At 39.3% G+C, this 26,986-nt stretch overlaps 2 protein-coding genes across 7 annotated transcripts; both read right to left on the bottom strand.

Moving 5' to 3' along the window:
- Window positions 1–2,879: 2,879 nt before the first annotated feature.
- Window positions 2,880–5,811, bottom strand: LOC122978821. 6 transcript variants are annotated; one of them, XM_044345844.1, is made up of 5 exons: window positions 5,565–5,810; window positions 4,954–5,253; window positions 4,505–4,548; window positions 4,346–4,459; window positions 2,880–3,781 (listed from the first exon to the last, which is right to left on the bottom strand). In XM_044345844.1, exons 1-5 carry the CDS (start codon window positions 5,641–5,643, stop codon window positions 3,668–3,670), a joined length of 651 nt encoding a protein of 216 aa, XP_044201779.1. In that variant the 5' UTR covers window positions 5,644–5,810; the 3' UTR covers window positions 2,880–3,667. The 6 variants fall into 6 exon arrangements, with proteins under 6 accessions (XP_044201779.1, XP_044201778.1, XP_044201777.1 ...); XM_044345843.1 differs by having other exon boundaries at window positions 4,505–4,539; window positions 4,915–5,253; window positions 5,565–5,809; XM_044345842.1 differs by having other exon boundaries at window positions 4,915–5,253; window positions 5,565–5,803.
- A 3,155-nt stretch (window positions 5,812–8,966) lies between these two features.
- On the bottom strand, window positions 8,967–26,673 carry grb2a (growth factor receptor-bound protein 2a). Its single transcript, XM_044346679.1, has 5 exons — window positions 26,337–26,673; window positions 16,049–16,146; window positions 12,398–12,520; window positions 10,597–10,771; window positions 8,967–10,488 (listed from the first exon to the last, which is right to left on the bottom strand). Exons 1-5 carry the CDS (start codon window positions 26,412–26,414, stop codon window positions 10,480–10,482), a joined length of 483 nt encoding a protein of 160 aa, XP_044202614.1. The 5' UTR covers window positions 26,415–26,673; the 3' UTR covers window positions 8,967–10,479.
- Window positions 26,674–26,986: the final 313 nt, after the last annotated feature.

The following is a 26,986-nucleotide window of genomic DNA, read 5'->3' on the forward strand; positions in this document are numbered from 1 at the left end:
TATGTTGTTGCTGTATAGTTGCATGTTTCTTTTTTATTTCTTTAAAAAAACAAAAAACAACAGTCAGGCGCCCAAAATGAACATTGAAATAGGTTTTTCTTGCCATTATCATTCCTTCTGTTCATACTGACCCTTAGAAGATCCACAAGCCTCTTTCTGTACTACTAAAAAGTTTATTTGAAGCTAATATGAAGCTTCAGTTGTCTAAATTAGTCAAATCAAGTAGATATCTTTCAGTGTTACAGTCTTTTTAGTGCCAAAGTTCCTCTTTCTGTTACTAAACTTCCACCGCAGCTCAACAGGGAAACACTGTCCGAGGAAACACAAAGAGGGAATTTGATGCTGAAAAGACTGGTCCCATTCCTTGTGCCCCAGATGCTGCTACCACATCTGCACAGCCCACTCCTTTATGCTTTGCTGCCAAGAACCTTCAACCTGGTCCAATACACCTCCCAGTATACTTCCAGACATCACATTTGCTCTTTTAAAAGTCAATTATTTCCTGGTATAGAACAGTCCTCATATAATCAGTTCGCTTCTCTCTGAGGTTAATCATCCCCCTCCTATCGCTCATATTTTTACGAGTGGAGCAGCTACTCTGTCTCATGTTAACTCATCTGTCTATCTACTCCCTTTATCTCTATGTGGTATTGTTGTGTCGAATTGTTGCAGAAAAATGTATCAGAGCAAAAACTCTCTCTTAATAATAAAAAGGGAGTCAGAGGTCCAAACAGCAAAGTGTTCTTTTATTGCCGGCAAGAAAAGGGGAACGAGTAGCACCTTTTATAAAGAACCAAATCGCTCCAAAGGTTTTTCTTTGGGGCATTGTTTTTATGTCCTTGGGTCGGCTTAGGCCACACCTTATCATCCACCCTCCCTAATTTTTGACCAATTATTATGTTACTTTTATCTCTGTCACTTGTTGTTGGTCAAAACTCTTCAAACCAGGTTTTTGAGCTGTTTCAGGATATGTACTGGCATACATAATTCTACCTGATTATATCCAATTTTTATATATAAGTATTGGGAATCATTTTACACCATTATTGCCAAGTTGTCTTCTGGCCTTCTAGAAAGTTATTCTAGTCATTTTACACCCTTATTTCTTGATCTCCTCCAGAGGGTATTTTTTTAAAAGGTGAAGACTTTAATGCAGACCCAAGCAAAGTGACATGTAATACAAACACACTCAAATTTCTCCAGTGTATGATTATGATTCTTCTACTGTGCCTCTATACGTACAGTGTGATTAAATATGGTTCATGAGATTATAACTACACCAATACAAATTGTATCCCATTAGCCCTTATTGCTTATAAACTTATAAAATCAATCTGCATAGCTTAATATTGTCATTAAGCACAACAATGACATTTAATGAAAATACACCACAGTATTCTCACCTACTAATGTGGAAGTGGTGGTTTCTGACAGATTATATCTGAATGCCCGGGGTTCTCCCCCTCCTCCTCTCTTCAATATTCAGCCTTTGGGGATGTCAAAGTTGACAGAGAGCTTGTCAGTTATTCTGGTGGCTCCAGAGCACATGAACATGCCATGATTCCTGACAATAATACAGCTGTTGCCAACTCTGGCAACTTCCATTGCACAGAGTTGTGGTCTCAAACTCTCTGGTGATAGGCCAGCACGGTGGGCTCATGGTCCTTGAAAAGGGAATGTTTGAGGAGGTTGGGGTTTATGCAGCTATTGGACAGCTGTATAAAGGTGAGAAAATACATATGCAGGAATTTATTAATACATCTATTTCTGTCACTTTTTGTATAGTGTGCAACACAATGAGTGCCTTTGAGGAGAGACTGCGTGAGCCGTTATCCCCCCATTTGAACAATTATAGTTTCACATCTAAACAGGTATTAACACTTCTGCATTGAGACATAGTTGGATAACACTTTGTACTAGCTAGTTCTCAAACATTTCAAACATACCTCAGCCTTTCTGTCTGCCACCTTTTGAAGCAACAATGTAGGTCTCCCTAAAACTGTCAAGGTGTGCACAGGAAGTCTCATACGGAATTGACACTGGGAGACACTTTGGGTCTGAGGCACAGAACATTAATCCATTGAAGATTTGTTTTCAGTAGTTGAGTCTCAAACCCTCTCTGTGCTGATGAACTGCAAGACAAACACGTAATGGCCTGAGGATGTTTAAATATGCTGGTTAAAATGGGGCCATGGACCTTCTGGCAATCTGACAAACTAATATAGTAGGGATGTGCAGAGGGCCCAGTATTTGTATCTGTATTTGTTGAGGCAGCAAAAGTATTTGTATTTGTATTCGTATTTGTAGAAATTACCAAACAGGAAGACTGAAAACTTTGTGGTTCAAAAGTATAGGGTGCATACAGATGTGACTTGCAGTAAGCTTTCCTCTTAAAACCCACACTCACAGTCACATACAAATATATAAATAAAATACCACCAGGCTACTTGGATCATTGATTGACTATGAAGGTGTGAATACCAGAATGTGGAACCAGAACCAGAGCATGTGCTCTCTGTTTTATTAAGATCAAGTATTAACAGTTTATTCTGTGCAATTATTCAAAAGAAAACATTTTGTAACTCAAAATCACATTTAAACCACTGAACTGTTGTTTTTAGTATTAACTGTCAGACCTCATTTCTATGCTTGTGGTTTCATTCAGTGTACACTTCCTGCCCTCTACTGACAAACTGTCTCGTGCCAAATCAAGAATAAAAATGTATTTTAAAAAACAAAACAAAGAATGAAGAAACACAACTGTAGTGTTGCTGTGGAGGTTACAGTGAGATGATTTTAAGTAAAAAAAAACAAAAAACAGATACGTTCATTCATCTGTGTTGCTTTTATTGAATATATATTCATATATATTTGTTGCATCATAAATGCATCAAAAGTAATAAAAGTAAAAAAGCAAAATATTATAAAAATCACAATAGATAAAAACATATTATTATTTGTAATTACCTCTCTTATAATGATAAACAGCTACAATTATTAACAGTAATATGATTTACAGTCACTATCATCATCATCATCATCATTTCCACCGTTTACTATTTTCCATATTTGTACTCAATTTAATATTGAATACAAATAACACATTGTGAATATATGGATGATATTAGACTTTATTTAGTATCATGTTAGAACTCTACATTTATGAAAAATATCGACCCCACATGGGTTGTCATCAAATTTAAACAAATCAATAATCTGATTTAATCTGATCATTGTGCTGATTTCTTTTTAATCACACTTCCTTTTACATATCTCACCTGTTCATCATGTTTGTTTCTGCAGAATCACTCACATGTAGCTTTGATTAACCATCAGAGCAGAGTATTTCCCTTCAAATATTACTATGTGTTATTATAAATAGCCTGATTATTCTGCAAGGTTTCTGGTTTATTGTGGTTATTATACAGCATTAATTGTTTAAGAGCCATTCAAATGGTTAACACCTAAAGTCCTCTCAGTATCAGAATGATACTTTTGATACTTGCGGTATGAGTTGAGACCACAAAGCACTTCACGAAAGCACAAAGGAATGAAGCAGTCAAACACAGTCAGAACAGGAGCATCACAAACAAATAAGTTGATTGAAATCATCTGAAAAGTTGATTCAATGATCACCAAGCAGATAATGTTTGATCTTATTCGGGCTTCACAACAACTCCTCCGGAGCTGCTTGAGGGCCGACTTCGTTCTTGGTCATAATTTCGTGGACATAATCACTGGGGGCCTGCTGGGCGCTTCTGTTGCAAATCCAACGTTTCACCTGTTGGTAATGAAATATCACTGTAGAGATTGTATGTTTGTGTGTGTGTGTGTGTGTGTGTGTGTGTGTGTCAGAAAATGAATACTTAAAACAAAAATTAAAGGGGACTTTTTTGTGAAAGTCAAATGATATTTGTATAATAATTTTAAGACTTATAAGCTACAAGGATCTGCAGAGCATGTTTTGACACTGACACATGTGCTACTATAGAATACAAAAAATATTCCTTATGATTGACTAGGCTTTCAAATCTTAATATTTCTAACTAAAGGAAAGGTTATTTGTCTTGAGACAAAATTAGAAAAACATATGAACAGAGGTAAGTTCAAAGAAGGTGCGTCCACATCCGCACAGATGCAGACAGAGCGTTCAGTGGTTTTAGATTTAATCACGTCTCAAGGGTATAAACCATCTGTTTACAGAAGTTATGTGGTTTGGGTGGGATGAAGTGTGATAGTCTGATAAATGTGTACATGAACAGCAAATAACTTCTGCAGACTCTGGAGGTAACCGCTGCTGCTTCGGTTAAGACACAAAGCAGCGTGTGGAGAGGTCTGAACTCACCTTCAGTACGATCAGCAGGTTGAAGATCATCGTTACCAGTATGCTGATGGCACACGAAGTGACGATTGGTACCAGGAGTGGACATTCCGGGTTCTCATGGTGCATGTCGGCAACTTCATCAGGGGTGACTTTATCAGGAGTGACTTTATCAGGAGTGACTTTATCAGGAGTGTGACGCGGTGCAACTTCTGCCACTGTGTGAACTGAAGAAAAGGCGAAAAAGGTTATACCAAATAAAATTGACTCTCTTCATGCTATATATATATATATATATATATATATATATATATATATATATATATACATATGTATAAAAATCTCCCTCACACCCCACTCCCATGGGGGGTGGTGGTGTGCCTCTACCAGAGTTCTGGGTGTTTGAGGGTTCTATGCAGTATCTTAGCTGTTCCTAGGACTGCGCTCTTCTGGACCTCAGATGTTGTACCTGGAATCTGCTGGAGCCACTCTCCCAGTTTGTGGGTTACAGCCACCAGACCATGCGTTGTTTTGTTTTTTGGGGGATTTTTTTGTTTGTTTGGTTTTTTTGAGAAGAAAAAGGAAAAACAGACCTTTTACAGCAACAGTGTAGACGTTGCATCGGGCTTCACCTGTGGGAAACTTTATGTACACACAGCTGTAGACACCAGAGTCACTGGTGGTCAGGTTGCTGATGGTGATGGTGTGGCTCTCCAGAGATCCTTTTGTCTGAATCCTGTCTTTGTATCTTCTACCCGGGGTGATCTTGTCCACGGAGTTTGGATTAGGATGATAGTAAATCACGTTCTCCCTGTTCTCAACATTTCGATACAGATACATCCCAACAAACTCTTTGATGTTGTTGAGACATCCTGCAGAGGAACACTTCAAGGTGATGCTCTCACTGGACTCTCTGCACATTGCAATGTTCTCTGTTGTAGAAGAGATAAGCTGTCTGATTAGAGGGTCTGAAAACATGCCACAGGACACAGACATCTGTATTATCTCAAGACTGACTGGATAACATTATTTCTGGAAGCAGCAGGAGTGTAATTGTGACTCACTACAAATTAATTCCAGATAACCAAAGAGTCTGTACGCACATCAAAGGATGAAACTTAGAAGAACTTTACTCATTTGGCACCATTCAAAAGTAAATCTCTCAGCAGTGAACATTGTTGCAGACAGATATAGCTTCAACAAAATGTTCTCAACATGTATTAGGAGAAGTAAATGGACATACCCGCATTGGTGGAGAGACAGAGCAACAACATGGACCAACAAAGACGCATTATCTTCCACTTCAGCAGCACTGACTGCATACTGCTTTCGTTTTTCACTTAAAATACACACACACACACACACACACAGAGAGAGAGAGAGAGAGAGAGAGAGAGAGAGAGAGAGAGAGACAGCAAAGCAAGCAGTTTTTTGCTTCCTGTACAGTTTGTTGTGGGGTGATGATGTTTGACCTGTGAGACAAAAGTCATTTCCTCATAGTCCTGAGAGAGTGATCTTTAGCTTGTGGCAGTCACCGAATAAGCACGCGCGCACACACACACACACACACACACACACACACACACACACACACACACACACACACAAACACACACACACACACACATTGACTATTGTGTTTCACTGAACAAAATGAATTAAAAATGTGAAAATGCATGTGACATGTTAAAAACGTGTTTGAGACATTGATTAAAAACAGCATGTCATATATTGTAACTGTCAGACTGTGTCTGTGTAGGTTTCCTGGATGTTTGAACTACATTTAAAGTAAATTACTTTTTTTTTTAATGTTACACCAATCATTTTATAAATCAATCTGCTTCTCTTTGCATATTGTGACCATGATAGACATACAGAAGTACTGACTGTATCACTGGAGGCTGGTCCATAGAGGCAGAGGAGGTTGATCCTCCTCTATTTTTTGAGAGGCAAGAGGGAGATAAAAATATGAAAAAAAAATATTTGGTTGAAATAAACCATTACCAAATCTCAGCATCATTTATAAAATATTTTTTCTCTCTTCTTTGTAAAAAAATCCATTATTGAAATTCTGATTAAAATGCTTCAACAGCGACACCTGCAGGGCAGGAGGAGAAAGGGCCGTCTGTGTGAGGTGGTGGTGGGGGGCTGTGGGGGGCTGTGGGGGGCCATGGACCATGGATGTATAAAGAGAACTGGATACAGCGTCGGAGGCGGGGCCCTGTTCATTCCTATGAAAATTGCTCAGTGGAGCATGAAGCCAAAAAAGTTTGACTTCCAGGTATAAAATTACCTGGATCTTCCAGGATCATTGGGCCTATAGAGCATGCGCACTAGTGACTTTCACTGGCAGAGCCGGCTATTTCGGTTTAGCCCTCTGGCTAACTTGAATGGTGATAAAACAATTCAGTTGTGCAGCTCTTTTAGACTTTTGAAATGTGATCAGACCAAACGGATCAAATTCTAGTAGTGAGACGAGTCATTTCGCGGGGGTTATGATGCTCAAAAAAACATCTATTTCACAATATGAGTCTATGGGGAAAAGTCTTTTTGGGCCTAATAGCGTCACATGACGTATTATACAGTGTGGCCACTATGTCAAATTGGCCTCACAGCCCGGCGCTGTTCCTGGGTGCTTGGGACAGATGAGGACGGGCTCCTGCTGTCCTCCTCAGGGTGGGAATATAATATAAAATATATTATCCCCCCCTTGCTGAAACTTGCTGAATAACATATTTGTATTTGGGCACACCCCTATGATAAAGCCCTGATGAAACTTATGGTGTTTCACTGTCTTCCTCTTACAAAAGGTGGAAGCTTTATCAAACTGTTGTGTTGCCCCTTCTTTAACAACATTCACTAAATGAACTTTAGTTTTGCCAAATATTGCCAGGAGCAACTCTCTGAAGCAGCCAAATCCCACTCCTCTTCCTCCTCCTACAGCTGTTACTCCTCTGCATCTGCAAAGTCTGCTCCCTCCATGCTTTGCTACCAGGTAGGAACCATCGATCTGCCTCTCTTGAATCTAATTATTTCAAATCTGTATCTCACAGCTCATTTTACTGGTGTGGCCATGTGGTGGTGCTAACAGCTCATAGACCTACAGTCTGTATTGACTATGTGTTGCCACATTTAGCAGTGAAATAAAGCAGCACTTTGTTTTGTTTTAGTGTGTGTACATGTGTGTGTTTCACCAAATTTTGGAGTGGTCCTCAACACTCTTGTATCTTGTCTTGTATGGTTTGTGTTGTGAGGAGTGACACATTAATAGAGTTCATTCAGTTCAGGAGAATATGGAGAATGAGGAGGCTGATAAGAAGTTATTTATTTTCTGCACAATTAAGAGATGCTTTTCTCATCTTAACTTGGGACCCAAAATGGAGATTCACACTGTGCAGGCAGCTGGCATGACACAAAATTCATGTTTCAAGCAGAAGTTAAGAAGTGGAAAACGGGGCTTCCAGGCAAGCATTACACCCCAGATTGGAAGCAGATTGGTGAAGCCTGAGTGTTATTTAGTGATGAGCTAGAAATTGGAAAAAAGTGCTTTTAGGTCTTCATCTGGACCGACATCTGCACAGGCAATATAAAGTTTTTGTGAACTGTGTATCCTGTGAAACTCTATTACTGCCCTTGTGGACAGCCAATCAAGTCTTGGTACAATTGCAATGAAAGGACAAAGAAAAGTGAGCAAAAAAGGGCACATCTGCCTGGGAGGCTGTCAGTGACAACGCAGGATCTTTGCCTAACTTTGAGCAGGTGCCTTAATATAACCATATAAAGTTTAATAATGCAATCACTACAAGCGGACTGTGGTGCACATCAAATATTTTGGCGCAAATTAGTTGTGGGCTGTAACATAATTTCTAGCAGATACGGTTGCAGGGAGGTTGGAAGAGCAAACATCAGTATGGGTGACCATAGCAACCAGAACGCTGATGGTGTTAAATCCGCCCTGTCTATGGCCCTGTGTGCATCCGCCATAGTTGAATATAAAGAAGATTTGGAGCGCTGACTTCTTCCTGACTGCTTTTATGTGAGGAAATCCCTGATTGTGATTTATCTTTTCTTTCGTACTTCACAGGGAATTCAGCTTTGAGCTGCATGTTGGCAGCAGTTAATAAAGCTGTGGGTTCACTGCTCGCTACCAAAGCATGAACTCCAGTTCCAGCAGAGGCTCACTGTAACCATGGAAGAAATACATTGCAGTTGTCATCCGCAAGGGACATATGGGTGGAAGTATGGTGCATTAGCTTTCATTCCTGTCACAAAAACAAAGAACCTAATGTTCAGGGTTTTTTTTTTTTTTGCAAATAAAGCACAAGACTGAGTCTGCGAAACATGCCTTTCAAACACATTTTATTGCTTTCTACTTGACATTTCACATTCAACCCAAATTTTAAACTGCAAAACATTGTATTTTACTGTTCATACACATCCATACCTGCTCTATAGATCTCGTGCAGTATGTGACTGCATGTCACCACCATGCAGTTACACATAATGTTATGCAGAGCTGTGAAACGATGCAGGATATCTGTGCAGACGATTGACAGGGAATAAAATGAGACTCGATCATGTGTATTACTGAATCTCCCTAGAAAACATTATTTCATCTCATGACTTGTTTTGAAAAGATCTAAGAGACTGCCGGTTCTGACAGAGGCCAGACATTAGTGACATTTGCACTTGTTGCTTCTGAAGTTGGTTAAGCAATTGACAGTGTATGATGTCATAGCTAATTGCCTCAACACTGTGACAGAGAAAAATGATGACTTCAAATGTAGATATCACACAACTCTCCCTCTCTCCTCCCTGTCAGTCTTTCCCTTGACTCAGCATGGCGTTATGAAACAATATCCTCACAGTCTGCAGTACCATTCCTCGTGGGAACATGAAGTCAGACACAAATTATTGGAAAGTATAAAACATGAAGGAGGATGCTCATGTACTTTTTTTTTTATGTATGTATGTATGTTAGTAAAAAATAAAGAAGCCCTTTCTCCTCACACACACCACAATGCACACTACAAAATAAAATTCACATGCAAGCGTTTGTCAAGTAATTCTGTAGAGCAACACACAGTTAATCATCATTACAACAAAACACATTCATTCTTACAAGTAACTATTTGCAGCAGAGAAAAAGTGGGATTATAAAAAAAAATAGTGAAAATGAGCCCTGCATGATTATTTATGAATTCAACTTATTAAATCAATTCAAATTCTCCCTGAAGATTGCAACATTTCATATCTCAAAAAAAGCATTTATAAACAAGGGTTTTTTTCAAGGGATGTGATTTGCCTTTTGGCAAATAATGAGATATGTAAACGAGGAGCGAACGCATCCAGTAAAATTTCACACGCACAAGAACAAAAGTTGTGCTCAACAAATATTTGAAAGAGAAAATATGAATAGCAAAATGTTCTTTTTTACTGAAGATATGAATATAAATTGCTTTGCTGATTTGTTTTTTTTTTACAAATGAGATTTAAAATCAAACTGCCTACTGAGTTTTTCCTGCTCAACAAGTTGCTGAAAACAATCAGACGGATTCTCAACATACAAAACAACCATCAAGGATCCCACTATTAAAATTAAACACCCCATACATTACATAATAATAATAATAATAATAATAATAATAAAACTCTTATCCAGCATCCCAAAGGAGGGTTCATGATAAACACATTAGTCTTTGGTCTCCTCAACTCGTCATTGGTCTGTTTTTAGCAGACATGACTCACTGGCAGGTTGTTTAAAAGGTGACAAAACACAAAATAGTGCATCAGTAGAAGAAATTATTGTTACTGCCACCAAATTCAATGATTAATCCACACAAAACCCAAGGCCTAACCCTCTTTGCTACATATTCAATCCGTGCAGCTCAGCTGTGTCCTTCATCTGTCCCTGCAGTTCTTCTTCTTCTTCTTTCTTTTCTTCGTTTTGAAGCAGAACAGGTGGCGGCGTTCTGCTTCTTCAGTGAAGTCGGAGCTTGGTATGCGTTGTCCGTGCCCGATGTTCAAGACATCTTTCTTTTGCTTTTCGTTTCATCAGGTAAGGTTACTTTTGATATTTGACTGGGTTCACATAATTGCGGGGGGGAAAAGTGCCTGTCTGTCCGTTGCGTGTTCCTTTCCACCAGTCGGTGTGAGAGTTACGTGCTCTACATGAAAAAAGATAAAAAGATGTATTAATAAAGAACACTCTATTCTTCTTTCACATTTGAATATGAAATCATCATCATCATCATCATCATCATCATGTGTTTGACCTGCTGTGGTTGGATCTCCTCCATGTCACGGAGCATGATGGTCTGGCTGCGGGACACCGAGCTGGTGTAGTGATACTCCACGAGCTGGTTTAGCGAGTTGAACTTAACCACCCAGAGGAAATACTTCCCCGAGCCGTCACGCAGGACCTTGAAGTGCTGGACGTCACTGCCGGTCCTGCAGAGGATGGAAACATGAAGGACAGCGACATTGTTAAAACTTGGTAGTATTATTGCAACTGAATACAGAGTGTAGTAAATGATGTAAAACTGAAAATGTGTTGTGGGAGGGACGTCATCATTAATTCAAAGATAAAATGATTCCTGAAGAAACTCAAAGCACCGCACACACACAGGATTTCACAGACTTTCAACTTTAAAATGAACCTTTGATGTGTGAAAGATGATTCACAGGAGAAACAGTGAACCATAACCAGAACAATCCTTCAGATGTTACAAACAGCAGGGAAATGATTTGTTACATGGAAAACTAAACCAGGGGATTTGAATGATTTTATAATAACCAAAAGTGTTGAAAATAAAAAAAAGTACTTCAGTAACAACTTAAACAAATCAAATAAATTAATCAATTTTTCCACAACATTCATCTTGGTCTATTGGGTAAAGCCAACTGAGATTGTAACCTAATTTTCAAGGGACACCTGAGTACATAAAAAAATGTAAATCAAACAAGTGTCAGAAAATTCATCTGCACAACTACAAAACAAAATACCAATAACCAAAGAAGAAGAAGCAAATGTAATAAAACACAGACTCGTTAGCGTTAAAGTGCTGGAGGTAACTTTGGCTGCGCTACAAGAGAGGCTGTGAGAACGAAGCCCAACATGCGTTTCATTGAGTTGCATCATAAACGAGAGTGAGACCCGGTGAGGTCACATTCCGCCATCACATACACGCGAGAGTCGGTGACAGCTTGTTTTGACAAAATGTTAAAAGATCAAGGATTCAGCTGTCAGATTGTCACTGAACACTTTTCTCAAAGAGAGAGAGAGAAAGAGAGAGAGAGAGAGAGAGAGAAGCTGATAAAAGACAAAGAGAGAGAAAACAACACACTCTTCTATTCAGATTACGTTCATATCATCACATTAACAACAGCTCCTTTCTATTAGGGTGTCCCAGTAAGTCATGACAGTGTGACAGTGAGCCGGCACAGCAATACCAGTACAGCAATACCAGCACAGCAATACCAGAGCAGCAATACCAGAGCAGCTTCTCAACTGGCAACAAATCTCTATCAGTCGATAATCTAACAGCAACAGTTAGTGAATACGTTTTAAATTAGATTTTAAATTATGAATACGAACCGCTTCACCACCTTTCACTCGTTTTTATGCGTTCGAGACAGCGATGTTCCTGAGATTAGACTTGAAAGTAAGTTTTGATTTGTAAAAACGGTGAGTGTGAAATGTGTCTGCTGGGTCAAGTCAAGGCTGCAGAACCGAGACGGATGAAATCACTGCTGTAATTCTTTGTCTCTGTCTGTCTGACAGTCACTGTGAGGGAGAAACTCTGCAGCCTTTCAAAAGCATAAACAAAGTGATAGATTTTAGTATGTCACGCATAAAAGGATGATGTTTTCCACTTTTCTAAACCAATTTTTGTAAACAGAGTTTTTCATTTAGAGCGCACGGTGACGGTTATTTTCAGGAAATGACAAAGATAAAGTAAGAATCAACAACTTGTGTGAATGTGAATCAGGTGTGTCGACTGAAAAGAAACATCAGGGAAGACAAGTGTGGGTTCAACAGCTGTTCGTGGTGGAGTAATTGAAATGACTACTGACTTGACAGAAAGCGTGAAATCCCCCACAGTGCTCTCACTCTCCCGGATGAGAAAGGCTCCATCCACTCTCTGTTTGCTCAGCAGTTCTTCAGCTTCGACTCGACGAATCTTCCCATAAAACCACCTGTCAAAAAGCAAGCAGCACAAAAATAACTGAAAGCTCAAAGCTGCCTTTGAGGGCAAAGAACTACACATTCAGAGCTACTTTTAATACTGTTATTAGTCATGGGGAGAGAGGGTTTCTTATTGGTGGAACAAGTTACTCAATAACTCTGAAGAGTCAGGACTGTCTTAATAGCAAATATATAGGTTGACAATACCTGACTCATACAATAGTTTCATTACACTCCTTGTTTAATGATTCACAACTTGTTTATGCAGAAACACAGACAAGAGACCATGCAGATGTGTCCTTCAGAGGACCTGAAGAACCTGCTACTCCTGTACTAACAGCACACATTTTAAAGAAACTAAACATATGGTATGTTTGGGAAGCCGTTGTCATAAAACTCATAAACTCAAAAATGTCGACACCGAAGTTGGCAGTATGAGCTGTGGCGTTCCACTTCAACACATGATGGACAAGTGGCCAAAATACATTCAGGTTAATAACAGTAAATACATCAATATTGCTTCCTTTCATCTGTAATGCCATGTGATGAAAAAGACAGGTCCAGACTAGGCTTGGGCAGTATCGAGGTGTTATGGTATACCAGGGTATTTAGGTATGATTTTCTTTCTATGAAACTGATACAGAGCTGCTGTACTGAGGTGATGTATTGTAGTGCACAGCACTCACCACCAGAGGTCAGTTTCTACTGGAGGAACATGCAGCTGAGCTGGGAAAGATGGTGACTGCGAGGTGGTATGGAATCATGAAAATAGTATAACTTTATCTTGAGATGACTTCATCCAACTACAAAAGCAGTTTATTAGCCACATGATTATATTCAACCGCCACCACCCACACATCATCTCCACTCTGCCCACTGTGGAGACAAGTGTCCTCCAACAAGAATCTATGGAAGAAGAGTGTTTATTTCCTATCTATTCATTATTCTATAGGCCATGAGTAAGACTTGTCTAAGTAGGCTAATTACATATCAGACACACAGCATTGTACGCTTGACAATGTCATACACGCTACAATGACTTCTATCATCATCATATCCTGTAAACCCCGGCAAAATGTCAGGAAGATATGAAAGAATAGATACCACTCAAGCCTCGTCCGGACTCATACACACTCATAATATGAGCAGATATTAGGGTTTATACCTGGCTTCTATTATTTGCACTATGTGAGGTTTGTTTGGTGAGATGATGGGTTTTTGTAGCCACATCTGTGCTTCATTTCATGTTTCTGGTTCGCTACATGATTGGATTTAGTGATTGGATGTCAAAGTAATTATGTGTGAGACTCGCAGTCAATGTGGTTTTGATAGTCTGCCAACCCCAAAATCCTAACAAGACAAGAGTCTACAGCCATGCTACAGAAGCAGCTTCTGCTTTAGTGTGTCACCACACTAATATTTGCTTATTAGCACTAAACATGACTGCTATAATATTGATTTTACTCTAAATAAGAAAGCCCTGAATTTGTGCTGTTGAGTTACATCTAGAGATATTGAAATCATATTTAGTGTTCTACCTAAAACCCGATCTTTACATCATGATTTATTATTCAGTTTCCTTGTTTGTCCTTTGTGCAGATTCTGCACAACTGCTGCATTTAAAAAAAAACAACCTTGGATTAATTCATGTGTCATAAAATACTGTGAAAGCTGTATTGGTTCAGACATGCAAGCAATCAGAAAAGCCTGCCCACAGTCAGGAAAACCACACACCAACACTACTCTCTCTCTCTCTAAAACTATGGTATACAAAAAAGTATGCACCGAGCTTCATTAAATATTTTAAAGTTCAAGTTAATTCCCTGGATTATTTACAGAAGGCTACATATGACCAAAGGGAACAGCGAGAAGCAGCTGAGTCAGCAGAAAACGTCCGGGCACCACAAGGGAACCTTCTACACAGATAGACGGATGGTGTGGAGCCAAAACCAAAGACACCACGAGGAGCTGACACACATCCAGGCTAAACAACAGATCTGCTTCATCGGGCTCCCTCAGATCTTCAGACCACACTGTTGCACCGAATCCTCCTTTACTTTTACACAACAGAGCGTAGGCAGGCTAGAGGGTCATAACCTTCGTCAGGTCTGTGAAGTGAATAAAGTGATACTCCATTAACTAAACTATGGTGATAATCTTAAATCACTCCACTGTGCCAGCTGATCACTGGTCACCAGTATAAGATTTTAAGTTCCTTCAGGACTAAGTGTGTATAATTGTGAAATTATGGAGCAATGTTGCTTCATAGATAACCTTTAAGTGGATAATAGATAGGGATGGTTAGATAACATTTTATATCCACTTATTGAATCAAAATGCTCTCAAATGACTTCTAGAATCTAATTAGTTTTACCTTTCAACACTTTCTAATAACTAAAGGCTAATATAATCTAATCATCTCCTTTAGGCTGGAAAGGGAGAAACATTACAGTTTTTAGTGGCAGCCTAATTAATGTTCATAATCTGTGACATGAGCAGCATAATCGAGCATATAATCAATTTTTTTGTGAAATTTCCAGGCGACACTGTTATTCTCACAAGCAATTAGCAGCTACAGAGCTGAAGTGGACAGGTTCGTAGACTGGTGTGATGAGCATTATCTGCACATTAATGTACGAGAAAAACGATTTTAGATCCTAGATTCATTGGAAATCATAGCTCTGTTGTCATAATTCTCTCTGTTGTCACTAATTATAAATATTCAGGCGTCCACGTTGACGGTGAGTTTATCCATCGGCAGCTTCGTTTCCTTCATAGACTCATAGTTTTTGATGTCTTCTATAGAGCTACCATAGAGTCCATTTATGTTATAGTATTATTATTATGTGGTATTACCAGCTGGTTTAGGAACCCAACAGTGGGCTCAAATATTTAGTTAAAGCAGCAGGGAGGATTATGGGAACACCCACACTCTTCACTCCCTTATCGGTTAAACTTATTAACAGACAAGTCATGAAGGACAGTGAGACACTCGGATAACATGTAAAGTGAGATGTGTGTCTTTTTTTAATCTTAGGCCAGTGTCTGTTCATCTTAATTATTGTGTTTTTTCTTAAATTAAAGTGACCTTGATAATTTATGAATTGTTAATTATATGTATTTGACACATTTAATTGTCCAGCAGCTACTTTCTACAACTACTGAAGGTCCTGATTCAGAACTATGAAGTTAATACGATAAAAAAAACGCCGACATGAATCAAAGTTTAACTGTGAGTTAAAGTTCCATCATTTCTCCAGAGATGAGTTACCACTGTGAGACAAAAACAAACTGAGGGGGGTGTAACAGAGTGATGCGTCATTTTATTCACAAACCATCTTTGACTCAACTGACTTGATAAAAGGTTTGATAAGAGAGCTTACTCATCTTTTGAGTCATAGGTCAAGTAAAAATACTAAATATTTGCTGCTTCCAGTCATTGTAAATGTCTTACAGTGATATATCTTTGGATTCTGAACTGTTGCAATAATGAAAACAATGGTCAACAATGTTTATTATGTCTTTCAATCATGACTTACTTGTGTGGTTTCACTGTGACATAGTTCCTGGGAATAAGGCCTTCCCTCCCGTTCAGCTCCGCTTTGTACCAGTTTGGGTCAGAAGTCTCAGTCATAATCTGCAGAGATGACAGAAAATAAGACAGATGCACTGAAATTAAGAGAAAAGGAATAAATGGACAAGATAACGGAGCAAACAGGATGTTCATTTTTATCCACATAAGAAGTCCAGTGATGTTATCAAGGACTGACCGAACTGTGAAACTGCAGGACTGCTGAAAGACTGCAGAGAGCGATTCCACTCCTTAAAATACAGACCTGTTGCATAAAACCTCCCTATGAGTGACTAACGTAATAGTCAGATAGCCTGTGGCACAATGCATTATGGGTGAAATAAGACACAGAAGAGAAAAAATGGCCGATGCCTACTGAAAACCTGTATCTGCTAGAGGAATACAATACTGAAGCGACAAGTAAATCAAAAGGTAAACTGCATAAATCCAATGGTGTGTAGAACCATCAAAGATGTTCACAAACGTTTTAAGAATATGGTAAAAGAATCCAAAAAAGAAAACTGGAGGAGGACCCCCCCCGCCCCCCCCCCAAAAGCTGAGAAAAACAACTGATCTCATGGTTGAGATTAATGCGAGCGAGTCACCTTGCCTCAGGCTCAGCCAGGAGGAGAGACGGCTAACTTTCCTACCTCAAATTAAGTCAGTCTTAATATTTATACAACAGACAGGCTTAATTATACTATTCTAACCCCACAATTTAAAACCAGCCGACACCAGTCCTCGGCCCCCCTGCTGGGGTTTGAGGCGCCGTTCTGAGGAGACAGAAGGAGGCAAAGTGAGGCAGACAGTCTGGACTGGCTTTATGTGTGTGGCTATCACAGACAACACCCAGGTAGATAATACCTGTTTATCAGACACTGAATATTTTCTGTTGTGGGTGGGAATTAAATAAAAGACTGTTTTCACACTTGAAATGAATGATGGCAGATCTGAGCCTGATGCACCGAGACTGACCACTCAAGAAACAAAAGCAACTTCATATCTTTAGGATTTCTAACACAAATTTTCTAGACTGTTGGATACAGTATAGAAGTACAAAACAGACAGAAACATCAGAGTTTAGTCTTGAAATGTATGATATTTGCAGAAATCAGATCTACACTGACTCTCCCAGACATGCTCATTTACAACCCATGATGATTCAAATGAGTGCTTTCAGACTTGGCAGGAAGTCTCTTAAACAAGGTGAGTGATCTGGATCTGCCACCGGCGCTAATGCAAATGATTTTTTTCATTTCATTTAGCAGACGCTTTTATCCAAAGCAAAATACATCTGAGAGCTGATGCGATACAAACACTGATGTAATCAGGAGACTTTGACAGGACGAAGGGCAGGCAGGCAGAGGATGTATAGAAGTAGATTTCTTTTCTCTTTTTTTTCTTTCAGTCCATCAAGTGCAGAGATGTGATGCATTATGCATTACCAATAGCTACAGATTCCTTTTTTCTGTATCTGACTTTTAGTGGATCTTGTTGGAAACATATAAACTGACAGAGCAGCTTTCTTCAGCATCCTTTTTGCAGGTTTATGGTGAAATAAAGGATTTAAGTTGTAGTGACCACTGGAAACCACTGGAGAACCACTGCTGGTAGCCTTTATCTGGTGGCAACCAAAACTCAAACTAACTATGACTGAACGTTCAGGGAGGGAAGAGCCTCTAAAAAGTATGACTACTTCTATTTTCAGGATTGTACTGTACAAGCAATGCACCCAATCTATGTCGTATCTAATCAATGCTAACTTGTGCATCCATTTGTTTCAAAAACAGTGAAAAGCCTCAAGCTCGTAGTCACACTCACGTTCTCCATTCTTGTGAAAAATAATATGCATACTGTATACAACATCTGCCCCAGTTTCTGTTTTTTGCCCTGTGCCAAAGACAAGCGTTTTTAAAAAGATGCTCCAGCATGAAAGAATACAGAACGTCTGAAATATGTAGATGCATAAGAGTGAGAAGAATGATGTAGTTTAGAGGAAAAGTGAGTTTTTACTCTTGTCTAAATTTATGATATTCATAAAATCTTAATAATATCAGAATTGTGTGAATTTTTCCTTCTGATCGTTGCTTCCTGTGTATCAATTACTGCGTTTATAGCCTCCAGTGAACTGCAGCACTGAGTAACATGTGTGTGGGTGTGTCTTTATGTGCCTGTAGTTATTTTTATGATCATATCTGTTCCTGCCAGCATGTTTACATCTGCTGCTGTTCAGCTCTGCTTGGCACTTTCTTTGTGTCAAATGAATATCAGAGTCTGTGTCCCTCTGAAAAATTACTCACAGACAGAAAAATATCATTTATGACACTGATCCTGCAAGAAGGAGTGGCTTTGTTTCCAAAAGATGAAATGATTAATAAATGTCCTAAAACGGGCCTAAATGTCCCTTTAGTTTTTATAATGATGTGTGCTGTATGTGTTAGCGTGTGTGTGTGTGTGTGTGTGTGTGTGTCTCCATCTTCATCTCATCTATAGCATGAGGGCGCTCCACAAACAAAATTGGTACATTGCACATACAAGCAACACTTCACCCACACAGCCAACTTATATATGGATAATACAGGAAATAAAGAGGTGAGCACACACACATACACACACACACATTGTTAGACACGGTGACTCATCCGGTCTGTTTCTTGTGAGGGAGCTTTAATGAGCTGAGTATAGGTCTTTGAAGACATGACACCCAAAATCAAAGAAACCAGGTTGATCGAGCAGGAAGGTCCTTTGTCTGAGCCTGAAACACGTGTTTAAGTCACAGCCAGAGCTGGATATGACTTCCACCACGCTGCAGGGCTCTGGGTCTCCATCATACTTCAGTCTGGACCGAAGTGGTGGATCAGCTGACCAACAGACTGGAGCCACACTGCTATAACACAAACAATATCTAATCATTTCTGACAAAGAGACTTATGTCTACTTAAAAACTGCTGAAAATAAAAATGTTTTTTTATTTCGGATGTTTTTTTTTCTTACTCTAATTATACACCAAGAACTGGAGCCAAGATTAAATAAGACCCAGAACCAATAAGATAAATTGGAAATTGAATCAGAAGCAGCCAGCTGTCTAACAGTGGAGTTAGTGAAAAGGACGACAGTGCACGAGGAATTCAACGTTCAAAAATTAGCAAAAAAAAATAACACCAAAAAAAACCTGTCATTTTTTTTTAAAAGAAAAAAAAAAAAGACTGACATTGCCTGGTGAAATATGTTGACACACATATTCATCTTCAGACAGAAGTGGTAACAGAAACTCTCTCAGTTTTTTTTAAAGGGGAGTTGAACTAATTCAGGCGTGAAACACTTCTATTCTTCTGTATTGTGTCTGAAAACACAAAGACTTTTAGAGTGATTTTACACATCATATGCACACACAAAAGTTCCACCTAAAATATAGGTCGCAAATAATTATTCATGCCCTCCCCCACTTTGGATGAGCTCATTTTACCTGAACAAAGAAGAGCAGAAGACGAGGGGGGGCAGAAGATAAGACTGGGGAGAATTCTAGCAGGAAAATAAGTAAAGGGATTTACTGGAGTGCCGGTGGGGATTGCTTTAAAACCGTTGAATAGTAAAAGGTTGCAAATGAGATTTTGGACATGAATTACCAGACAGACTGAAAGCTACAGCTTTTTAGAAAACTCAAACCTAAAGAAAATGTTTTCATATTCCTGTAGTTCAAATGTTGTAACCGGCTGGAGACAAACAGAAAAAAAAAAAGAGAAACACATTCTTGAAGTCAAGCGGCGAGACGCCGATACAAGTACAGCTCAGACATGAATGAGGATTAAAACAGACGAAAGAGAGGGGGGGGGGGGGGGGGGGGGGGGATGTGAACAGTACCATACAGAGAAGTCTTATTCTGTATCATTTTCACTGAAGTGTAGGGAGCAGACGTTCATAATCAATCTGCCTCACGCAGCCACATCCTGTGTGAAACAATTGAGAAACGACTCAACCTGAAGCGGTTCCTAATTTCAGCTCTTTGTTCATTTATGGGGGGTTTTTTGTGACTTTTTTTGTATTACAGAGAAGTATTTTTTTACACCTTTCACAGCTAAAGATGAAATGATAGTCAGTCTTAGGATAAACTATACATGATGAGGAGTATTTTGATATACGATTAGTGCAGTTTCCTTTGATACTTGTACTATATCAGGAGTCTTATTGTTGCTGCTGGTGGGACACGAGCAAAATATTTCTTAGAATAAAGCAAATACTTTCTTGAGATAAAAAGCTTTGGCAAAGCGAAAGCCAAACATTTTTAAAGGAATGCTGAAGTGGTTTTTTTGATCTTCTCTGTATAAAACACATTGAGCTTGAAAATGAATCTTTGAATCTTGCTCACATCTCAATTCCCAGATGTGTGCGCGCTGCTAATAACTGGCTTTTTGATATGAAGATTCAGCTAAAAGTCTATCAAATCCATTTTTAATAACACAACAACCTCAACAGCGTTCATTTTAAGGGTCCTTCTGTAACGACCCCTCTTCCATGACATCTGCTCGCCTGTTGGAAGTGTGTTTTTCTTATTTTCAGCCTCCCTGTCTGATCGTTCCCCCCCCTTGCCCTCTGTCTCTCTCTCTGCTCGCCTGCTCATCATTGGGAATCAGTGCAAACGCCTGTCATGAAGTCATCACCGCTCCTCTACAAGAACTCTGCACAGATAACCAGCCCCTGCAAGATCCTTGTACCGTTCTAGGCTTGTCCGTGTGCCACACTTCCAGCTCTGACACCAGTCGATCTGCCTACTTGCCCTGCTGTCTGATTGTTTGTTTGCCCGCCTGCCTGCCAGCCTGTCTTGCTGTCTTGCTGTCTCCAGGATTATGTGCCTGCTTGCCCGCCTCCAACCTGCCAAGCTCACACGTCCAGATTCCCTCTAACAACCACCCTCAGGATTCCTTCAGGATTCCTCCCCCTCACCTCAGCCTGAACACCAGCCAACCACCATCTCTCCATTTCTACCAGTATCTGTAATAAAAGACTTTCTTGTTACACCTTACCTGCTCGTCCAGCGTCTGCATTTGGAACATGTCTCAAACCTGTAATACCTCAACAAAACCAGTCTCACCTTTACAGAAGTACGACCCAGATGACTTTATGCTTTCTGATCTAAGAAGCTGTGAGAGTGGATGCACAAACGGAGGGTTCACGGTGAACTGATGCGTTCAAATTGATGAATTCATTAATTAATGCAGTTAACTAAGGCTGTGGACCGTTTATCTTATCTGCCGGTTACAGTTTCATCTTGTATTCCAGTGGACTACAGACAGCAGTGAATGGTTTGGCTCACAGTATACTGGAGCAGAGACTGAATGTAACGCCCCCTTTTCTATTCATTCAATGAAGAATCAGGTTTGAATTGAGAATTGATTCTGCATCCAAGTATTGTGATAGTATCGAATCATCCCAGGCCTACAAAATAAACACCATCATTTATCACAACCTTTATTTTTCATCTTTTTGTTTCATCTTGGTCCTATCGACACTCTGTCAAATCATGATCACAACACTCTAAAGGTGAGGACACCACGCACGAATCCAAACCTAGAACTACCAGAGCCTGACAACACAACCGCCATTCTGTGTGTTCCACAGCACTTAACTTAATAATCTTTCCTCCCTCTGATGATTCATTCCTTCCTTTGTGTGTGTGGAAAACAGCTCCACTGTCCACTCTACAAAAAGTTCAAAGAGAAGTCTAACTGAAGGCTGATAGAGTACAAAGCAAACAGCAACCTCCAGGGCTGAAGAATGAAGCCAACGTGGAAAACTACAGTTCCTTAAACGGGTATCTGAGGCTCCAGAAGTGAGTCAATCCACAAAGACCCGTCATGTTAAAATGTCTCAACTTTACTGCAGAAATAAACACATTTACAGCCTGGTACAAAAAACAGTTTTGGTCTCTGTAGCTTTCATGACAACTGTACAGAGGGTGAATTCACCTGAATGGGCTGCTTTGAGTGACAGGTGGGCGCCGTCACAGGTAAGTTGCTACCACGGTGACAGTGTCGGTTAGGTAACGTAACCATGGCGTAACCCTAGATTTGTAGAGTACAGGCGTAGACGTAGCGATCACTATTTCAGTGTGTTTTCAGTTCATGAAAGTTAATTGTAACATTGTGGTCCCCTAAAAAAAGTCTTTCGTTGCATAAAAACCCCAATAACGTGTCGGATGTTCAGTTTTTTCCAATAAGTACATTTTGTTTTAATGGGTTTAACCTGTAGTCTGCTGGTCGACTGGTCCATTAGTCGTCCGACTAAACTCTCATTGGTCGAATAATCTCCGTGTTATTTTCATAAGGAGAAAAGTGCTACATCAACAGCTTTCCAGGACTAATCCATTATTTCCTGTGGTGGGAGGGACCGACTAACAAATTACCTGTGAAAACAACGGGGGTGTAATAAATAAGAACAGGAATGCATAGATAACACTCAGAGCCACTTGGTTCGACATGACTTGACTAGAACTACTACTTTCTGTCTTTCTGTTTTGTTCAACATGCAGAAACATCATATTTTCTGCTGCTTGCTGTTAGAAACCCGGTTGTGGAATGCAGTTGCCTTCCTCACCTTTTATTTTGCTCTCGCCTGAGGGACAGCAGAAGCAGTACGGCTGTCAGAGAGGATTAAACCGATTACCATGTCAGCAACCCACTCAATACAAGCCAAAATTTGATTTGGATTTATTTCCTTCCCCCCTACATAAAGCCAACTTCCTGTCAGAGCACTGGAAATCTACAGAGGGTGTAAAGTCGGATCAAATGCTTGATTAACAGCAGAGCATAAAGGTATAGGAACCTCTGTGAGGTCAAAGGTCTGGACTGTCTCTCAAGCTCAGATAAAGATGGGTATGAATGTGTTGAAACCAGGTTCTCTGTGAGTTTGAACAACTTGTGGGACGCTGATATCTAATAATAAAGTAGTTTTGTTATGATGGCTGGGTCCATTTTTCATACAAGCTTAAGCATGTAAAGGTGTTTCCATGTAAGTCCTCAAAAATGAAACTGTAACATTCAGACGCCCCCATTATCACAACTGTTACTAATCAATGCTGAAAGAACACTGTGGTCAAGTTTTGCTTAGGTTACACTTGGTTAAGTTTATGGAGAGATCAAGATTTGGGTTAAAATAAGTACTTTTTTAAGGATATTATAGCTGCTAGAAGGCTTTATCACTCGTATGTCAACATAGAACTGTAAGGATTTAGTGCAAAGTTTGAGTTTCTTCTCTGGCTCGATCACAATCAAAGGATGACAAAGAAACACTACAATACTGCATCACCTCTCAGAATAACCCTCTGAGTTCTCACATATTCACAGATACATGGAGCTGAAATGATACATTTCTTATCTGTAATTTCAGATCAATTTCAAAATCCAGCAGGGACCAAATAACTGCAAGAACTCTCATTCCTCAGAGCAAGTGTTACCAGCACAGTATCACAGTCCACTGAAAAGGGTCTACCATCCATAATAATAATAATGCCATGTGAAGCCCTGAACCAGTTTAAACTCAAGAAAACCCAGTAAGTAATTGTTCTCCTTCTCTGTAACTTTCCGCGAGATGCCACTAAATTCTACACACTGCACCTTTAATTTGATTGATTTGTAAAAGACGCACTCAGTGATAAAAATATATATATATAAATACTCCCAGGAGGAATTCATTGTCTTACTAACTCACAATGAAAAAGACATTTAAGTACATCACATACAAGCCCCTTTTTCTGCAGTTTGAGAGGAGTAACTGAATCACATGGTTTATTATCTTTCATTTATAGGGGAGACATTCACAGTGAAAGGCCTGTTGCAGGCAGCTCTGGATTGTATGTTTGAGAGGAAAGACACAGAAGCTTCCAATGAATCCAGGAAGGACGACCAAACAGGCCCATCCTCTGTGGTCTATTATGCAATTTGGAACAAGAGGCAACATTCCTGAAGCCGCTCCGATAATTTCTCTACGCTCTTTTTTATCCACTTCTCTTGTACTTCCCCTCTCTATCTGTCCTCCTCCTCCTGCTGCTTGCAGCAGAGCTGTCCCGAGACGCTGACAGACACAATTCAGGACTCTGACTGGAGCTTTAAGATCAACATCCCTCCTATTATCATCAACCACCATGCAGCAGATCTCCTCCTACAAATGACTTCTTTGAGAGAAGAGTAGAGGGTCGACACAGTTTCTGTGCAGGCGATAAGGTTTCTAGTTGGACGTGTTTTAGTGGCTGCAGCCAAGTTGCAAAACACAAGTTTCTGCTCCATATTTTGGTTGGAAAACAGTTTTGTCTGTTGTCTTTTGTCCAATACAGGTGTAATTATGGCGGGAAAAATGTCAAATTAATTGTGTGATTTCACATCATCGTCTTGACATCAATAATTTTAATGTTTTATTAGAAGAAATTCCAGTATTTGGACCTCACATTGTGACAGAGTTTTGTTCAATTTCATTTCATTTAGATTTGAGAACTTTTTTAAAAACAGACATAGTATTTCTGACAGGGATCACACTTTACACCAAGACACTAGTCTGAAGAAACTAGAGCTGCAACGATAGTTTGATTAATGTATCAGAAACTATTCTGATGATCAATTTATAGGACAAATGCTATAATTCTCTGGTTCTAGTGTCTTAAATGCGAACATTTTCTGATTCCTTTAGTCCACTGATAATAAACTGAATATCTTTGGGTTGAGGACAAAACAAAAGGTGTCAGGTTGTGAAACGGTGATCATCATTTTTCACCATTTTCTGACATTTTATGTACTAAACAACTAATCGATTAATCAAGGAAATGATCGACAGATCAATCAATAATGAAAATAATTGTTTTTTTTAAACATCAACAGCTCAGCAAACAGAAAAGCTTCTTCATTTGTAGACCAAAGATTCTACAGAGTGATAAAATATGTCTTTAAAAAGCAGAGTCCATTACTGGCATCACACTATTTATAGAGTTAATGAGCAATACAAATGACTACTGTACATGTATATTTGATTCTCCAAAAAACATCACTATTTGCAGGAAAAGATAAATTATTAAAGGCAGAGTCAAAAGCTCAGACATAAATAAATAAATGGGAGATCTTAACAATATCAAAAACTTGGGATACAGAACTATAATTATGTCTATGTTATCATAAATTAATATTGTATTTAGCAATGATGTATTTCATTTAAATTGCTGTATAAGTGATTATTTTTGTACCACAACTACATATAATGCTTGACATGTATGTACATATATGTATGTTTGTATATGTGTGTGTATATATGTGGAATGTTTGTTGTTTTTGTTTGTTTTTTTAATGTTTTTTTTGTTTTGTTTTGTTTTTTCTCTGTAGGTGTGAGTACTGAATATGTGTTTTAAGTTTGTGTATAATAAAAAAAAGACTACTGTACATGACTACTATCCTCTAATGTGATTTCTGGCTTTGAAAATACTTTTCATGCTCCATTTCTCCATCACTGCATGCTCCTGTTGAATCTCTGCTCCAGTTATTTTGCTCAATTTGTAACTGACCCTTTAACAAGAGTCGTCCAGAGGCCCCCGAACTGTAAATTCTTCTCTGTTTTTGAACGAGACAAATGTTAACAGACGGTAAAAGCTTTCAACAAAAACTTATTTCATAACATGATGAGTTGAAAGAAAAGTTTTCAGGAATTACAGACTCGTCCAGCTCCCAGAGCGGGAATGGGAGAGGTTACTGCCAGATTTAAACACATACACACAACATTTGGTATTTCACTCACAGTAGAAAAATCAGATAAAAGCAGGAGGAGGACACTTAAGACTTCCTGTCCGCCAATCATGACAAAAATGTTCCACAGGGAGCTGATAGCTCAGCATGAAAAGTTTACATGTAAATCAAGGATACTGGTGTAAATCTGTGCACCACTTGTTGAAATGTACAAATCCCAGAGAAATATTACATATTACATTATACACCTGTGGCCTTTTGTATCAGCATCACAGTACATCTAACATACTGTATACACAGTGTAGCTCATGTCAGTAAGTTATTGGAACAGCAGATAAATGTTTTGTGTTTCTTCACAATAGAAATTTAAAATAGAAAATGTTTCCCACCATAACAAGCAAAACAGAGCAGGAAAAGCACAAGTAAATACATTTTTTATGCCAAAGTTTCATGTTACATTGATTATAAATGCTAAATAATTCAAATACAGGTGAATAGAACTATGTATCCTCCTCGTAAGAATAATAACAGGAGACTTACCTTTAATTGCTGTCCGAGCTTGAAACTCAGTTCATCATCTCCCGTCCCGTTAAACTCACATACGGCTATGGCCTCCATGGAGTGAAAACCTTTGAAGTTTGTATCAGTTATCCCTCCAAACACTGTTCATACACTAGTGCACTGGGCTGCACTCCCACACTGACCTGTCCTCCTCACTGTGGCGGACAACAAACTTCACGTCGACTTTCTGCTGAGCTCACCACTCAGGAATTAGTCTGTTGTTAGTAGAAACTCGGTGTGTTTGAAACAGAAGTGAAATGAGCCAGCTACTGTATTTAAGGTGCTGCCGCGCCCAGACAGAAGCGGTGAGTGTGACCGGTCGGAGGAAGGAAACCGTGTGATTGGCGTTTCCTTTGGCCAATTACAGCGCGCGCTCTCATTAATTGGCCAATAGCATTAAGAGGGGAACGACCTACCCAGTAACTAACGGGATGTGAGTGAGTTTCTGACAGCCTTTCATAGAATAATAGTGACCCAGCAGGTCGGTCCCAACTAAATAAATACTATAAAACTGGAGAATTGTGCTAACAGAGTGTGTGAGCTATAAGACTTGCAAAGCGGTTGTGCACAAGTCAGGCCAGTTCTAACACTGCACCAACAAAAGGCTACCTACAATTAAATGATGATGC

Source organism: Thunnus albacares, chromosome 3, assembly GCF_914725855.1.
Source record: "Thunnus albacares chromosome 3, fThuAlb1.1, whole genome shotgun sequence".
NCBI classification, from domain to species: Eukaryota; Metazoa; Chordata; class Actinopteri; order Scombriformes; family Scombridae; genus Thunnus; species Thunnus albacares.

Bases quoted from the DNA above. Each gene is read 5' to 3' on its own strand.
- LOC122978821 (XM_044345839.1), bottom strand. From the start codon at position 5,643: ATGCAGTCAGTGCTGCTGAAGTGGAAGATAATGCGTCTTTGTTGGTCC. The intron at 5,254-5,564 runs GTATGTCCATTT...CTTCTACAACAG, and splicing joins CTGTCTCTCCACCAATGCGG to AGAACATTGCAATGTGCAGA. The intron at 3,782-4,345 runs GTGAGTTCAGAC...CATTACCAACAG, and splicing joins ACCTGCTGATCGTACTGAAG to GTGAAACGTTGGATTTGCAA.
- grb2a (XM_044346679.1), bottom strand. From the start codon at position 26,414: ATGGAGGCCATAGCCGTATGTGAGTTTAACGGGACGGGAGATGATGAA. The intron at 16,147-26,336 runs GTAAGTCTCCTG...TCATCTCTGCAG, and splicing joins AGCTCGGACAGCAATTAAAG to ATTATGACTGAGACTTCTGA. The intron at 10,772-12,397 runs GTCAGTAGTCAT...CATCCTCTGCAG, and splicing joins GATTTCACGCTTTCTGTCAA to GACCGGCAGTGACGTCCAGC.